General features: G+C 46.7%; 1 protein-coding gene across 2 annotated transcripts in view; it reads right to left on the bottom strand.

Moving 5' to 3' along the window:
* Positions 1-18,424, bottom strand: part of GBE1 (1,4-alpha-glucan branching enzyme 1) — a 446,779-nt gene that overhangs the window by 145,856 nt on the left and 282,499 nt on the right. For both annotated transcript variants that reach the window (XM_063956309.1, XM_063956310.1), the window contains exons 9-10: positions 17,893-18,008; positions 15,832-15,959 (exon numbers count right to left, since the gene is read on the bottom strand). In XM_063956309.1, coding sequence (XP_063812379.1) covers positions 15,832-15,959; positions 17,893-18,008 — 244 coding nt within the window. The remainder of the gene's footprint in view (positions 1-15,831; positions 15,960-17,892; positions 18,009-18,424) is intronic.

The following is an 18,424-nucleotide window of genomic DNA, read 5'->3' as shown; positions in this document are numbered from 1 at the left end:
CGTGGAGGTTTCGGCTGCCGTACATGTTCCCTCCGATGTCACTCCTGCCCAGGGTAATTCGGAAGTTCAAGCAAGAAAAAGGAAATCTGCTTCTCATAGCTCCGGCGTGGCCCAGACAGCACTGGTTCTCAGACCTGCAAGGCAAATCATCAGAGCTTCCACTTCTAATACGCCCAGACCTCATCGTTCAGGGCCCCTGTGTCTACCAGGACCTAGCCCAGCTGTCTTTGACGGCGTGGCTCTTGAAGCTTCCGTCTTAAGAGCTAAGGGTTTTTCTGAAGAGGTCATTAAAACTATGTTGCGGGCCCGGAAACCGGCCTCTGCTCGGATTTACCATCGGGTCTGGCATTTCTACTTTGTTTGGTGCGCATCTAACCATTATGACGCTTCCAAGTTTAGTACAGCCAAACTTTTGGCTTTTCTACAGCAGGGCCTAGATTTAGGCCTGCGTCTAGCCTCACTCAATGTTCATATTTCTGCCTTGTCGGTGTGGTTTCAGAGAAAAATTGCGACTTTACCTGTTGTTCATACTTTCACTCAGGGTGTGTTGCGTATACAACCTCCCTATGTCCCGCCTGTGGCTCCTTGGGACTTGTTGGTGGTTTTGGAGGCGTTACAAGAGTCTCCATTTGAACCTCTTGGTTCAGCTGACCTTAAGTGGCTTTCCCTTAAGGTGGTGTTCTTGCTGGCTATTGCCTCTGCTAGAAGAGTGTCGGATTTGGGTGCCTTGTCTTGTAGTTCCCCATATCTGATTTTTCACCATGACCGGGCGGTTCTTAGGACTCGTCCCGGATATTTGCCTAAGGTGGTTTCTTCGTTCCACCTTAATCGGGAGATTGTGGTTCCAGCTTTTGTCTCTCCTTATTTGTCTCCCAATGAGCGGTCTTTGGATGTGGTACAGGCTCTCCGTATCTATGTGAAGAGAACTGCTTCTATACGAAAGTCTGATTCTCTCTTTTTGTTTGGATTTCACAAACGTGGCTGGCCTGCTCACAAGCAGACCCTGGCCAGGTGGATCAGAATGGTGATTGCGCATGCTTATGTGAAGGCTGGTCTGTTAGCTCCTTTTCACATTACGGCCCATTCTACTCGGTCTGTTGGACCTTCTTGGGCGGCCCAACGTGGTGCAACCCTTTATCAATTGTGCAAGGCGGCTACGTGGTCCTCAGTGAACACGTTCATAAGGTTCTATGCCTTCGATACTGCCGCTTCTCAGGATGCTTCCTTTGGATGCCAGGTTCTTGTGTCCGCTACAGTGCGTCCCCTCCCATAAGGAACTGCTTTAGGACATCCCCATTGTCCAGACTTGTGGAGCCCAGTGTACCTCGCAGCAAAAAACGAGTTTTATGGTAAGAACTTACCCTTGTTAAAACTCTTTCTGCGAGGTACACTGGGCTCCACAAGGCGCCCACCCTGAAGCACTTAGCTTCTTTGGGTTGATATGGCATTAGCCGCTGACACTTCTCTTGTCGTGAGAGTGTGGTGTATGTGGCTACTAACCGTTGTCGTCTCTTTTCCTGCTACTGCATTGGGCTGGTTAACTAAACTGAGCTCCTGTGCTGGGAGGCGGGGTGATATAGTAGGCTGCGCTATTCATCTTGGGAAGAAGGTCAAAGCTTTGAGTCTGTTGGTGCCTCGGATCAAGATCCTACTCTACACCCCATTGTCCAGACTTGTGGAGCCCAGTGTACCTCGCAGAAAGAGTTTTAACAAGGGCAAGTTCTTACCATAAAACTCGTTTTTCTCTATCATCCATAAGGAATATTGGGGAGACTTAGTACAATGGGGACATCCCAAAGCTTCCAGGACGGGAGGGAATGTGCGGAGACTTCTGCAGCCCCGCCTGCCCAAACTGGGTATCCTCTTTGGCCAGGGTATCAAACCTGTAGAACTTCACAAAAGTGTTCTTCCCCGACCAGGTAATAGCTCGGCATAGTTGCAAGGCCGAGACTCCACGGGGCAGCCGCCCAGGAAGACCCCACTGATCTTGTAGAGTGGACCTTCAGAGACCGTGGAACAGGTAAGGCTGCCGACACATAGGCCTGTTGGGTAGGTAAGCCTAAGCCAACTAGCAATGGACTGCTTAGAAGCAGGGCAACCCTTTTTCTGTGCATCATATAGCATGATCAAAGAATCAGTCTTTCTGATCCGAGCCGTTCTCTTGACATAGATCTTCAAGGCTCGCACAGCATCCAATGCCTCCGGACGAGCAGAAGTGCCAGAACCTGACGGAACCACAATAGGTTGACTCAAGTGGAACACAGAGACAACCTTCGGCAGGAACGGCTGCCTAGTCCTGAGCTCCGCTCTGTCCTCGTAAAAGACCATGTAAGGACTTTTACACAATAAGGTCCCAAATTCTGAGACACACCTAGCAGAACAGACAAAGGCTGATATCATTGGCCAACGATATACTAACAACCTCTTATGATAGATTATATTTTATTATATTGAAATATAATGATCGCATAGTGCATCTGCCCCCCCCCCCTTGTCTGTGTATACTACTTTATTCTCAGCAGCATAGCACCTTTCATTACTGGAGGGGGTGTAATTTAGAGCCATTTCCCCCTACTATGTATATGTGTAGAAATGCACACCTGAGGTTTAAGAATGCCTCTATCTAGATTGGCACCCCTCCCCCCAACCACCCTCTATATTTTTAAGCAGGGAACCAGCAAGGACTGCATTGTGACACAGGCATAATTCTAAGTAGTCCTATTTATTTGTATACAGCGGCAGAAAATTTGGGGTTGGCATTTGGACGTGGGGCCCCCCGGGCAGTTCTGGCTGGGCTGTCCCAGGGCATCACCATTTAATACACAGCCACTTTTATATCATGTTTGTCTATTATTCATGCATGCACATTTTTTTTTACATACTCTTCATCTTTGAACACTTTGTAGTGACCTTCACACACCTATACCTTTTATTACTTTACTATCACTATCTTTTAGTATGATGCCCTGGGGGGGGCCTTTGCTGGACCATGTTTCGGGGTTCCCTGCGTTCCAGATGTTGGCCCCATAGTGTTAGGGACCTGCTCGACAAGAGGTGACCTGGACGATTGGTGGGCAGGCAGATATCATTGGCCAACGATATACTAACAACCTCTTATGAAAGATTATATTTTATTTTATTAAAATGTAATGATCGCATAGTGCATCTGCACTCCCTTTGTCTATGTATACTACTTTATTGGAACAAGGGGTGCAGGTGCACCATACACCATTAAAATTATTACAACCATAATATAATATTCAAGGTTCTTGGCATATATTGGCCAGTATATGAGCCTGCCCACCTACTTCACGGTGACCTCATCAGACAGGTCCCTAAAACTATAGGGGTTCACCTCTGGGGTGCAGAGCACCCCCAGACTACCCCAGCCACACCACCCCAGGGCACCACACAGAAAAAGGATAGGAGTGAAAGATCAGTGTTAAGCAAATGGAAGAGGCTGCTGGTAGACCATCCGGTAAGGCCAAGGCGACGTCACTGCATCTACTGCCCTTGCCTGAGGGTCCTTGGTTCAGGAGCAATACCAACAAAGCTTCTTGCTGAGTCGAGAAGCCATCATGTCTATTTGTGGGCAGCTCCACTGGTCGATGATCTGCTGAAACACCTGATGGTGGAGCCCCCATTCTCCCGGGTGGAGATCGTGAAGACTCAGGAAGTCCGCTTCCCACTTGTCTACTCCCGGAATGAAGATTGCTGACATTGCTCTTGCATTTCTTTCTGCCCAGAGGAGTATCTTGGACACCTCTCACATGCAGGCTGTGGTGTTGTCCGACTGTACCTGGATCACGTGATCCCTGAGTAGAGGAGAGGCCTGAAGCAGAGCATTGAATGTTGATCGGGAGGTGGGCTTTGTGGGCCGACCAGCTGCCCTGGAACTGAGCCCCTTGGGTGACAGTTCCTCATCCTCTCAGACTCGCATCCATCGTGAGGAGGATCCAATCCTGAATCCCGAAACTCCGGCCTTCTAGGAGATTGGAAGACTGCAGCCACCACAGGAGGGAAATCCTGGCCTGAGATGACAGCTATATCATCCGGTGCATCTGAAGATGTGATCCGGACCACTTGCTCAGGAGATCCAATTGAAATGTTCTGGCATGGAACCTCCCATATTGGATCGCCTCGTATGAGGCTACCATTTTCCCCAACAATCTTATGCAAAGATGGATGGATATTCGAGCTGGTCGGAGAACGATGGGGACCATCTCCTGAAGTGTTCTCGCCTTGTTCTCTGGTAGGAACACCTTCCGGGCCACAGTATCCAGTGACATCCCCAGGAACAGGAGCCGTTGAGTTGGCTCCAGGTGGGACTTCTGTAAATTGAGAATACACCATGGTGTGACAGAAGTTGGATAATGCGGTTGATATGGAGCAATAAAAACTCCCTGAATCTTGCTTTTAATCAGGAGATCGTCCAGGTAACACTGACCCCCTGGACCCGGAACATCAGCTTTGCCATTACCTTCGTGAACACCCTCAAAAGATGTGGACAGGCCAAAGGGTAGCACCTGGAACTGGTAGTGATCATTCAGTAGGGCAGACCTCAGATAAGCCTGATGAGGTGGCCAAATTGGAATATGGAGCTAGGCGTCCTTGATATCCAGGGAGACTTCCTATTCTTCCAGGCTCGCAATCACTGCACGCAAGGATTCCATTTTGAACTTGAATACCTTTAGGTAAGGGTTCAAGGACTTTAGATTCAAAATGGGCCTTACCGAACCGTCCGGCTTCGGTACCACAAACAGGTTGGAGTAATAACCATTTCCTCGTTATATTGGTACTGGAACAATGACGTGGGACTGGACCAACTTTGGATGGCCTGCTGCAGCATAACTTGTGTATCCCCCGAAGCTGGTAAGCTTGATTTGAAATATTGTTGGGGAGGAGCACCATCGAACTCCAGCTTGTAGCCCTGAGAAATGAGGTCCTTGACCCAGGTATCCTGGGAGAAGCTCTCCCAGACGTGGCTGTATTGATGCAGTCGAGCTCCCATCTCGAGATCCCCTCGGGGTGGGTGGGCACCATCATGCTGAGGACTTAGTGGAAGCAGAACTGGTGCTCTGTTCCTGAGAACCGGCGTTTGCAGGTCTTCTTGACCTCTGGTGCCTCTACCCGCATTGGAGGCCCCTCTGGCCCTAAATCGAAATCGGTTAGACTGAAAGGACTGAACAGATGGCCCTGGGTAGGAACACCTAGCCGGTGGGGCCCCAGAGGGGAGAAATGTGGATTTCCCCGCAGTAACCTTAGAAATCCACATATCCAACTCAACCCCAAAGAGCCATTCCCCAGAAAAGGGGAGATATTCCACACTGCGCTTGGACTCTGCGTCCGCTATCCATTGACACAACCACAAGGCCCTGCGCTCCGACACTGCCATGGCAGAGGTCCTAGCATTAATATTGCCCATCTCCTTGAGTGAGTCACACAGGACACGTGCAGTGTCCTGAATGTGCTTCAGGAGAGTCACCATAGTGACCCGAGGTATTTCCCCGGAGAGGCCCTCCTGAATTTGAGTAGCCCACGTATGAATGGCATGGGTCATCCAGCAACCTGCTGTGACCGGTCTTTGTAATATACCTGCTGCTGTGTAGATAGACTTTAGAGTAGTCTCTATTTTTCTGTCCCCGGGTCCTTTATGGTAAAGGAGCCCGGGGCAGACAGCACCGCCTTTTCAGACAGTCGAGAGACTGATACGTAAATCCCCAGGGTTCTTCCCAGAATTTCCAACCTTCAGGAGCAAATGGTAAAGTGTGCAAAAATCTTTTTAACACTTAAATAGGTCATCTAACTCTGCATAATCAGGAAAAGTGACATTAGGCTTGTTCTGTGTAAAGAAAAAATACTGCTGTGATGCAGTGTCCTCTACAGGGAGTTTTAACACAGCACGTAAAGCCAGAATGAGGGGTTCAATACCCTGAGCAGAAGTGGAATCCCCACTAACGGGATCCAAGTCCTCCCCATCCTCCTGTATAGCTTCATCTGGATCAGAGAGTAAAGCAGGTAAACCACGCTTTTGTGGTCCTGAGATAGAGAGGGGGGGCTGTGTTGAGCATTAGCAGTGAGTTGTGATGACATATCAGACATCATAGGTTTAATGGCACCTAGCCAGGAAGGCTCTTGACCCTCTCCCCCAGCCCCCTCATTGAGTTGAGAAGATTGGCTGCATTGTTCACATGATACAGAATCAGATTATAAGGGAGAGAACCTGGCGTGGCATACGCTGCATAGTTTGTGTTTGCCCATGATCACAGTAAAGCACAATTACATACACACAGACAAGTAATAACTTAGCAAGGCTGCCCTTACTGTATGTGTGAGGGAGATAGAGAGAGGAGACCAGCACACCCCAGCTACACAGCCCCAGTGAGGCTGTAAGTGGTTATATCACAGTGAAACCCCTATGATTACTGTCCTTTATAGGACACAGATTGTGTACAATAGCGGCTCTCCCCCTTTGCTACACCCTGTACCAGTTTTCCAGCATTTTCTGAGTGTCAGGAGGAGCTGTGTGTGCCTGCTGCTGCAGCTGTAAGCAGAGGAAGGCACCAACATACCGCTGGTCCCGCTCAGAGGTAGCTCCCACCCCCCCCAGTGGCGCAGGAGCTACAGTTTTTATACTGGCAATGTCTCCCAATTAGCTTAAAAACATCACACAAGTAGTTTAAGCCACCGCTAGCCAGTGTACACAGGGGGCTACAGCGGGTCCCCCAAAGGAGGGTCTCGTATGCCTCCCCTGCGTATAAGCCGCATAATGAACCGGGGGACCCCCCTAGTGGGGCCCCCAGTTTGTACTCACCACTGTCACCATCAGGCTATTGCTAGGGGTGTGCGGCATGCTGCGATTGCGACAGCAAAGGCGCAGTGCCCCGCTGTACAAACAACCTCTCAGGACGGTGGTCCTGCAGCAGGGAAGCAGCTCTGACACTTCGTAAGGCCGGTGACCGCCCTTCCCCCCCCAAACAGCATACCGAAAATAACAAAGAGTTAAAATAAATTGAAAAAAACTCTCTAGAGCTCCAGAGATGTGCATCCTCTCTTGAGGACCTGGGAGGGGACATAGAGGGGAGGAGCCAGCACTCCCAGTGAAGAAATTTAAAGTTCACCGGCTCCTTTGGACCCTGTCTATACCCCATCGTACTAAATGTCCCCAATATCCCGTATGGATGCTAGAGAAAATTAGTCTCTTTTAACAACCTCTCTTAAACTTGAGACTTAAAATCCATTTGAAAGTGCTGTCTGGCAACCAAGGGTTAACTTAGACACTATTTATGCATAACCCGACAATGGTTGCTAAGATACAGCTGACCATCCAATCATAGATCCCCTTTTATCTGCTATGTCTTGTCCAATGGGAGCCACCACTTAAGAGGTATCAGTGTGTTATAGGTGCTCTTATTGGATGCTGTTAGAGATAAATTCGCTTCTGGTGTCCCAGACAAACTGAGAGTCTCACTGATGAAGCATCACTGCAAAACAGCTGTCTGAGAAGCCGGTGCCCGCGAGTGCTCTAGTGGGACACTGCACCACCAGTACAGCCGGACTGACTAGAGCAGATTCAGCGCTGCGATACCCATACTCCGAACAGGTACCGCCTTGCTTTCAGGGCGCTGTGAGAAGTGCTGCGGGGCATGGTTAGAGACTGTGCAATACCATTAGGTACCAGGGACTGGCCAGCCATCGGGGCACGGAATAATGCAGCTGACCTTTCTGCTTTCCACACACACCACAATAGGTCAGAGTATCGCTCACCCTACACCAATACCAGTGACATATGCAGGGAAGCAGCATACTCTGAGGGCAGCCCTTGTGTCTGTAATCTACATCTTTTCTGACACTCTATCATCTTCTACGTCGGCGCTCTCTCATTATGGTTAATGATCTACTGAGTCCCCTGCGCGGAATACAACAGAGCACTCAGGTCGTTACACTACAACAGCAGAAGCACCAAATTAACCTCCTTCTAAACCCTGTGACACTGAGGGAAGCGCGCACTCACTATAAATGCCCCTGCACACAGTGAGCAGCAGCTGCCCCAATTAGTGTCATAACACAAGCTTGCCTGTTACTACCCCTCCACTCATGCAAGGAATGTTACCTTTATCCTGCGCGTCACACCCTCACATTGCAGGTTATTAATCAGCAATATTGACATTAAGGACTGATATCATCAACTATTTGGCAATTTTGTGAGAGATTCTGTGGTGCAGACTCATTGGTGATTGTTGTTGGGAGGCATTATTTTTATTTTACGGCTGTATACAGTATCTGCACTGTGAACCGAGTTACCTACTGTATCAATAGGAATTATCTGAGACCTTGAAAATATGGAACCAGTTTTGAAAAAGAAAAATAATTATTTAGCTTAAGCTTTGTGAATTATCAGTGAACTACACATGGTCTATTTGAAGCATTTATTACAGCAAGAACATTTATTATCTCTGCTATTATCTACAACTATATGTTATATGTGATGTGTGTCTATCTGTATGCAATTACAATACTTGTTTTTAAAGTACAGTAATAAAAATAAGATTTTACTTACCGATAAATCTATTTCTCGTAGTCCGTAGTGGATGCTGGGACTCCGTCAGGACCATGGGGAATAGCGGCTCCGCAGGAGACAGGGCACAAAATTTAAAAGTTTGACCACTAGGTGGTGTGTACTGGCTCCTCCCCCTATGACCCTCCTCCAAGCCTCAGTTAGGATACTGTGCCCGGACGAGCGTACACAATAAGGAAGGATTTTGAATCCCGGGTAAGACTCATACCAGCCACACCAATCACACCGTACAACTTGTGATCTGAACCCAGTTAACAGTATGACAAACGTAGGAGCCTCTGAACAGACGGCTCACAACAATAACAACCCGATTTTTTTGTAACAATAACTATGTACAAGTATTGCAGACAATCCGCACTTGGGATGGGCGCCCAGCATCCACTACGGACTACGAGAAATAGATTTATCGGTAAGTAAAATCTTATTTTCTCTGACGTCCTAGTGGATGCTGGGACTCCGTCAGGACCATGGGGATTATACCAAAGCTCCCAAACGGGCGGGAGAGTGCGGATGACTCTGCAGCACCGAATGAGAGAACTCCAGGTCCTCCTTAGCCAGGGTATCAAATTTGTAGAATTTTACAAACGTGTTCTCCCCTGACCACGTAGCTGCTCGGCAGAGTTGTAATGCCGAGACCCCTCGGGCAGCCGCCCAAGATGAGCCCACCTTCCTTGTGGAATGGGCCTTGACAGATTTAGGCTGTGGCAGGCCTGCCACAGAATGTGCAAGTTGAATTGTGCTACAAATCCAACGAGCAATCGTCTGCTTAGAAGCAGGAGCACCCAGCTTGTTGGGTGCATACAGTATAAACAGCGAGTCAGATTTTCTGACTCCAGCCGTCCTTGAAATATATATTTTCAATGCTCTGACAACGTCCAGCAACTTGGAATCCTCCAAATCGCTAGTAGCCGCAGGCACCACAATAGGCTGGTTCAGGTGAAACGCTGAAACCACCTTAGGCAGAAAGTGAGGACGCGTCCGCAGTTCTGCCCTGTCCGAATGGAAAATCAGATATGGGCTTTTATACGATAAAGCCGCCAATTCTGACACTCTCCTGGCTGAAGCCAGGGCCAGTAGCATGGTTACTTTCCATGTAAGATATTTCAAATCCACCGATTTGAGTGGCTCAAACCAATGGGATTTGAGAAAATCCAAAACTACATTAAGATCCCACGGTGCCACTGGGGGCACAACCGGGGGCTGTATATGTAGTACTCCTTTTACAAAAGTCTGGACTTCAGGAACTGAAGCCAATTCTTTCTGGAAGAAAATCGACAGGGCCGAAATTTGAACCTTAATGGACCCTAATTTGAGGCCCATAGACAATCCTGTTTGCAGGAAATGTAGGAATCGACCCAGTTGAAATTCCTCCGTCGGGGCCTTCCTGGCCTCACACCACGCAACATATTTTCTCCAAATACGGTGATAATGTTGTGCAGTCACCTCCTTCCTGGCTTTTACCAGGGTAGGGATGACCTCTTCCGGAATGCCTTTTTCCCTTAGGATTCGGCGTTCAACCGCCATGCCGTCAAACGCAGCCGCGGTAAGTCTTGGAATAGACACGGTCCCTGCTGAAGCAGGTCCCGTCTTAGAGGTAGAGGCCACGGATCTTCCGTGAGCATCTCCTGAAGTTCCGGGTACCAAGTTCTTCTTGGCCAATCCGGAGCCACGAGTATCGTTCTTACTCCCCTTTGCCGTATAATTCTCAGTACTTTTGGTATGAGAGGCAGAGGAGGAAACACATACACTGACTGGTACACCCATGGTGTTACCAGAGCGTCTACAGCTATTGCCTGAGGGTCTCTTGACCTGGCGCAATACCTGTCCAGTTTTTTGTTGAGGCGGGACGCCATCATGTCCACCATTGGTCTTTCCCAATGGACCACAATCATGTGGAAGACTTCTGGATGAAGTCCCCACTCTCCCGGGTGCAGATCGTGTCTGCTGAGGAAGTCTGCTTCCCAGTTGTCCACTCCCGGGATGAACACAGCTGACAGTGCTAACACATGATTTTCTGCCCAGCGGAGAATCCTTGCAGCTTCTGCCATTGCCCTCCTGCTTCTTGTGCCGCCCTGTCTGTTTACGTGGGCGACTGCCGTGATGTTGTCCGACTGAATCAACACCGGCTGACCCTGAAGCAGAGGTTTTGCCAGGCTTAGAGCATTGTAGATTGCTCTTAGCTCCAGTATATTTATGTGAAGAGGCGTCTCCAGGCTTGACCACACGCCCTGGAAGTTTCTTCCCTGTGCGACCGCTCCCCAGCCTCTCAGGCTGGCATCCGTGGTCACTAGGACCCAGTTCTGTATGCCGAATCTGCGGCCCTCTAACAGATGAGCACTCTGCAACCACCATAGCAGAGACACTCTTGTCCTTGTGGACAATTTTATCCGCTGATGCATCTGCAGATGCGATCCGGACCATTTGTCCAGCAGATCCCACTGAAAAGTTCGTGCATGGAATCTGCCGAATGGAATCGCTTCGGAAGAAGCTACCATTTTTCCCAGGACTCTTGTGCATTGATGCACAGATACTTTTCCTGGTTTTAGGAGGTTCCTGACTAGATCGGATAACTCCCTGGCTTTCTCCTCCGGAAGAAATACCTTTTTCTGAACAGTGTCCAGAATCATCCCTAGGAACAACAGACGTGTCGTCGGGATCAGTTGGGATTTTGGAAAATTCAGAATCCACCCGTGTTGTTGGAGCACTACTTGGGTTAGTGCTACTCCGACCTCCAGCTGTTCTCTGGATCTTGCCCTTATCAGGAGATCGTCCAAGTAAGGGATAATTAAGACGCCTTCTCTTCGAAGAAGGATCATCATTTCGGCCATTACCTTGGTAAAGACCCGGGGTGCCGTGGACAATCCAAACGGCAGCGTCTGAAACTGATAATGACAGTTTTGGACCACGAACCTGAGGTACCCTTGGTGTGAAGGACAAATTGGAACATGAAGGTAAGCATCCTTGATGTCCAAGGACACCATAAAATCCCCTTCTTCCAGATTCGCTATCACTGCTCTGAGTGACTCCATCTTGAACTTGAATTTTTGTATGTACAGGTTCAGAGATTTTAGATTTAGAATCGGTCTTACCGAGCCGTCCGGCTTCGGTACCACAAATAGCGTGGAGTAATACCCCTGTCCCTGTTGTAGGAGGGGTACCTTGACTATCACCTGCTGAGAATACAGCTTGTGAATGGCCTCCAATACCGTCGCCCTGTCGGAGGGAGACGTTGGCAAAGCAGACTTTAGGAAACGGCGAGGAGGGGACTTCTCGAATTCCAACCTGTAACCCTGAGATACTACCTGCAGGATCCAGGGGTCCACCTGCGAGTGAGCCCACTGTGCGCTGAAATGTTTGAGGCGACCCCCCACCGCCCCTGAGTCTGCTTGTAAGGTCCCAGCGTCATGCTGACGCCTTTGTAGAAGCCGGGGAGGGCTTCTGCTCCTGGGAAGGAGCTGCTTGTTGCAGTCTCTTACCCTTTCCTTTGCCTCGGGGCAAATAGGAATGTCCTTTTGCTCGTTTGTTCTTATAGGAACGAAAGGACTGTGGCTGAAAAGCCTGCGGCTTTTTCTGCTGGGAGGTGACCTGGGGTAAAAAGGTGGATTTTCCGGCCGTTGCCGTGGCCACCAGATCCGATAGACCGACCCCAAATAATTCCTTCCCCTTATACGGCAATACTTCCATATGTCGTTTGGAATCCGCATCACCTGACCACTGGCGCGTCCATAAACTTCTTCTGGCAGATATGGACATCGCACTTACTCTTGATGCCAGAGTGCAAATATCTCTCTGTGCATCTCGCATATAAAGAAATGCATCCTTTAACTGCTCTATAGTCTGTAAAATACTGTCCCTATCCAGGGTATCAATATTTTCAGACAGTGACTCCGACCAAGCCACGCCAGCACTGCACATCCAGGCTGAGGCGATTGCTGGTCTCAGTATAACACCCGTATGTGTGTATATACTTTTTAATGTATTCTCCAGCCTCCTATCAGCTGGATCCTTGAGGGCAGCCGTATCAGGAGACGGTAACGCCACTTGCTTTGATAAGCGTGTGAGCGCCTTATCCACCCTAGGAGGTGTTTCCCAGCGCGCCCTAACCTCTGGCGGGAAAGGGTATAATGCCAATAACTTCTTTGAAATTAGCAGTTTTCTATCTGGGGTAACCCACGCTTCATCACACACTTCATTCAGTTCCTCTGATTCAGGAAAAATTATCGGTAGTTTTTTCACACCCCACATAATACCCCTTTTTGTGGTACTTGCAGTATCAGAGATATGCAAAGCCTCCTTCATTGCCGTGATCATATAACGTGTGGCCCTACTGGAAAATATGTTTGTTTCTTCACCGTCGACACTGGATTCAGTGTCAGTGTCTGGGTCTGTGTCGACCGACTGAGGTAAAGGGCGTTTTACAGCCCCTGACGGTGTCTGAGACGCCTGGACAGGTACTAACTGGTTTGCCGGCTGTCTCATGTCGTCAACCGACTTTTGTAGCGTGCTGACACTATCCCGTAATTCCATAAACAAAGCCATCCATTCTGGTGTCGACTCCCTAGGGGGTGACATCACCATTACAGGCAATTGCTCCGCCTCCACGCCAACATCGTCCTCATACATGTCGACACACACGTACCGACACACAGCAGACACACAGGGAATGCTCTGATAGAAGACAGGACCCCACTAGCCCTTTGGGGAGACAGAGGGAGAGTTTGCCAGCACACACCCAAGCGCTATAAATATATATAGGGACAACCTTAATAAGTGTGTTCCCTTTATAGCAGCTCAAATATTATAAATATCGCCAATAAGTGCCCCCCCTCTCTGTTTTTACCCTGTTTCTGTAGTGCAGTGCAGGGGAGAGTCCTGGGAGCCTTCCTCGCAGCGGAGCTGGGCAGGAAAATGGCGCTGTGTGCTGAGGAGAATAGGCCCCGCCCCCTTTTCGGCGGGCTTCTTCTCCCGGTTTTTTTGGAACCTGGCAGGGGTTAAATACATCCATATAGCCCCAGGGGCTATATGTGATATATTTTAGCCAGAATAGGTATATTACATTGCTGCCCAGGGCGCCCCCCCCAGCGCCCTGCACCCTCAGTGACCGCTGGTGTGAAGTGTGCGGAGAGCAATGGCGCACAGCTGCAGTGCTGTGCGCTACCTCATGAAGACTGAGACGTCTTCTGCCGCCGGTTTCTGGACCTCTTCTCTATTCGGCATCTGCAAGGGGGTCGGCGGCGCGGCTCCGGTGACCCATCCAGGCTGTACCTGTGATCGTCCCTCTGGAGCTAGTGTCCAGTAGCCTAAGAAGCAAATCCATCCTGCACGCAGGTGAGTTCACTTCTTCTCCCCTAAGTCCCTCGTTGCAGTGAGCCTGTTGCCAGCAGGACTCACTGAAAATAAAAAACCTAACAAACTTTTTCTAAGCAGCTCTTTAGGAGAGCCACCTAGATTGCACCCTGCTCGGACGGGCACAAAAACCTAACTGAGGCTTGGAGGAGGGTCATAGGGGGAGGAGCCAGTACACACCACCTAGTGGTCAAACTTTTAAATTTTGTGCCCTGTCTCCTGCGGAGCCGCTATTCCCCATGGTCCTGACGGAGTCCCAGCATCCACTAGGACGTCAGAGAAAGTTAAATGTTATAACTATAAGAGTGCCCCCAGAAAAAGAGTTTCTTCTGCCCCTTCTTGTATACAGTATCACACCAATCCAGGTCCTTGGTAGAAGAAGCCACAAATAGTTTATTTTGGCAGCAAAATAAAACAAAGCTAAATGTGATCCTCTTGGCTCTAACGTTACCGATATAATTCCCTCTATTGGGTGGAAGGACCTAGTGTGCAACTCACAAAACAATAACGTAGCCCAGTACTTATGTCAAGCAATACAGTCACTCTCAGCGTGCCTTTAACCTGCTCCCCAGGCAGTGAAAGAGACTGGATAGAGAAATTGACACACCTTTTATCAGCCTCTCACAGATGGTCTGTTAATCAAGGTTCATAACAAGCGGACTGTCTGCTAGACAGACCTGGGGCACATATATCTCCCATCAACAACTTCTCCTGTGCTTTTATTGTATCACAACCTCTAAACGTGAAAGTAAAGCATCCAATTGAAAAGTTCTAATGCTGCTTAGCTTAAAATGCTTCATAGAACACTAGAACTGCGTCAGCTTTCTCCCATCAACATTACGGTGTCGTCATTTTAACTATTGACAACTTATTTGTCGACTAACTACATCCCAAAAAGTTAGTGCTGCCAGAAGAAAACAGGGTATTGGTCGTTGGGTCGACACAACTTAGGTCGACAGTCATTAGGTCGACCACTATTAGTCGACATGCATTAGGTCGACAGGGTTACAAGGTTGACATGGTTATTAGGTCGACATGTACTAGGTCAACAGGTCAAAAGATCGACATGAGGGTTATTTTTTTTTACTATTTTTGGTGTCGTTTTCTTTGGAAAGTGATGGGGAACCCCAATTAGTGCACCGTGTCCCCTCTTCAGGCAAGGTGCCTCGCTCTTCTACCGCTGCGCTTGGCACATGTTGCTATTCCCAATCGTAGTCCACGAAGATCGTAAAGTATGAAATAGTCAAAAAAACATAAGTGAAAAACTCATGTTGACCTTTTGAACTGTCGACTTAGTACATGTCGACCTAATGCATGTCGACGAATAGTGGTCGGCCTGATGACTGTCGGCCTAAGTGGTGTCGACCTAATGACCATATCCCAAGAAAACAATAATTTTAAAGAATTGCATTGCTTACGAAAAACAAAATAATATAAAGTAAACTAAAATATTATTACCCAGTTGTCTCGCTCGGTGGTAGACAGTTTGTCACTTATCACTCTATTAATTTTCGTTTTCCAGTACTTTACACCCTCATCTTAGAAGGCTCTACTGTTTTAATTAAAATTCAATTAGCAATATATTACATCTACAGTGCTGGGCAGAATACATCAAGGTCTCATATGCCACTTTTGGACGACAAAATGTAATTATATGTTAGGTTTTGATATCCTGGTTCAAACTGACATTTTTACATTGCCTATCTGCCAGTTTTGCAATGGCATTAAACATTTTCTTTTGTAGCAAAATCCAATCACGGGCCTGTATTGAAATGTGTTAAAGTAGTTGGCTTCTGTACAGTATTACCTAAGCAAGCAAACACACTCATTACTTGGCTGCCAGTCAATATTTTTCTTCTCACTGATTTCTAAATATCCCAATTAATAAAAACAGCAATGTACAATACCTCCGCCACGCTAATGCAGTCTGGATACAAAGAATGAATCATATGATTTGCCAGCATGAGGTAGACAAGCGAATCTTCATCCACGTGTAAGCCAAAATATTCGTTATAGTCACCACTGAATCCGCACCCTAGAACACAAATGAGGGCAGGTAAATCATTTTTGACAGAGCACTTGACATTTATATTAGAGCTATATTTACATTACTTTTAAACATAAAAACTATTTTCCTAAACATTTGTGAAATCAAACCACAACCAAGTTTATCAATCAAGGAGCCCAAATGGAGTCTCAAGTTTAAATAAATACACAGGGGGAATTCAATTAGCGACAAAATGCTGTTTTCGCAGTAAAAACTGAGATATTATTGCGACCCACGATAAGACCCTTTTCGATTGTCCGCAAAAAATTATCGGCGATCATTCTACATAGGTTTACCGTAAATTTCCCTTTATCACCTCTTTGCGGGTGATAAGCTTGGGGAAAATCCTATTTTAAAGGTAAAAATTTTGTTATTTGGTTCAGAACCTCTGGGACACCCACTGAATGACTAGTTATGTACTTAGAAGTTTTTAATTATTTTTTATTAGCCAATGATGATGCCATTTTTGAGGACAAAAAGTGCAAACTGATCGAAATGGGGGTGCAAGGTATGGGACAGATATACTGGGGTGCTTTAAGAGTGGGATAAGTATTTTTAGGCCAGCAGATGGGAGTAATCTTTTTTTTTTACTATTTTGAAATTGGCTTAAAATGACCCAAATATATATTTATCCCCTTTTTACGTACCCCCAATTCAATTTGAGCACTTATTTTGCTTAAAAACACTTGCCTTTTTTAATACTAATTTAAATTTTTTAGAAATGTATAGAACAGCCATTTGATACAATTTAAGAACCCCAAATATGACCACTAATACAATTCTATACTGTTTTCCTATATTAGTTCAGCTTTTTTTTTGGGTGCAGACAGATTTCCCCATTTCCTCCTACACTTTTCTAAATTTCCTGTTTTCGTGAATTTACAATAGGATAGGTAAAATCAGAGAGCACAAAACCACGTTAATCCATTGTTTATGGCGGTGTCCCCAAAAAGTTCAATCGTGGTAAATGACCGAGCAATCGCGGCTGACTGAATACCCCCCCCCCCCCCCACCACCTCCATTTTTCCAGTTTTTATTGAAATTTATGCAATTCACGCCTAGTGAATAATCTGTTATGGTACAAAGGTAAGCGATCATGAGCTAGAAGTTAATTTAAAAAAAAAGTTATGTTAGCAAAAACTGAAAAACAATGATAATTTCAGAATCATTAAAAAAAAATGCCTTTTTCAGGGAATAATGGTTTAAAAACTTGCAGCAATGAAAAAGAGGCATGCCGCTGCCACAAAGAACTGCTAGTAGACTACTGAAGACTGGAAAAAGGTTCTATGGACAGATGAATTAAAATTTTAAATATCTGATTCATAACACATCAGTTTGTATATAATTAAGTAGGCAAAAAGATTCCTCAGCATGTGTGATTTATTTACTCACCGCCACTTCCTGGCATGATTAAGCACAAAATGTAAAAAGGCAAGGATATTAATAAGCAAACAGCCCATATAAATAATCCACCTTGACACCAACAGCTACACAAAGGGGGAATTCAATTAGCCACGTTAATTTACTGTGGGCTAAATGAAGCAGTGGAGCTATTCAATTTGTCCTGAAGACAGCCCACAGGCTTTCATTTAACAGGCTCCCCCTCCGAGTCTGAGCAGGTACAAAAAGAAATCTGTGTTAAATAGCCTATTTCCAGGTGCAGCAACCATGTCAACTAATAGGTCTGGGAATTTAACGGATGAGAAAAATGGTTCTAACTGAATAGCCCTGGAAGTTAAAGCCCACGACTACCACCCCTTTTTAACCTGCTGTAAATTACCGCTGCTAACTGAATTCCCCCATAAACTGTATTCAGTAGAAGAACAGGGCTAATATAGCTAAATATTCTGCTTAATTTGATTAAATTAAAATTGAATCACATAGTAGATTTGTTAACTTAATTATTTTAAAAAATACTTACCAATCCCATGGTGGTGGTAAAGCATAGATGTAATACCGTCAAAGCGGAAACCATCAAATCCATATTCTTCAATCCACCACCGTAAATTTGATAACAGAAATCTTAACACCTCCCAACTGTAAAAAACATTTTAACATATTGTAATCTCTGGCTGCACCAAACGCATTTACTAAAAAGCTGTATTCTAAATCTCAATGCACGTAGTCCAAAGAACTTTACATTGGCAGCTAACGCCAAAGCATATCTCCATGAAGAATCTGAGACAACAGCCGGGATTTAAAGAGGTCCAAGTTTGTCGTCCGTGCGGGATGCCGGTCGAACTCTGACTATTTTTAAAGGGGCAATCATGTACAAGGCATGGTTTAGCCCTGTAAATGTTTGTCCCTTTAAAAAAAAACACATTTGCACATTTGCCCTCTTTGAAGACGTTAAACTCCTCCTGGCACTTGACCCCCCTCAAATCTATCCCTGCCATTTGTTGTATTATTTCTCAGTTGAACTAATTTGCAGATTACAAAATTAACATGAATGA

This window comes from Pseudophryne corroboree, chromosome 2, assembly GCF_028390025.1.
Source record: "Pseudophryne corroboree isolate aPseCor3 chromosome 2, aPseCor3.hap2, whole genome shotgun sequence".
NCBI classification, from domain to species: Eukaryota; Metazoa; Chordata; class Amphibia; order Anura; family Myobatrachidae; genus Pseudophryne; species Pseudophryne corroboree.
The sequence above is the reverse complement of the archived record's forward strand: the minus strand, read 5'-3'. Positions and strand labels throughout refer to the sequence as shown.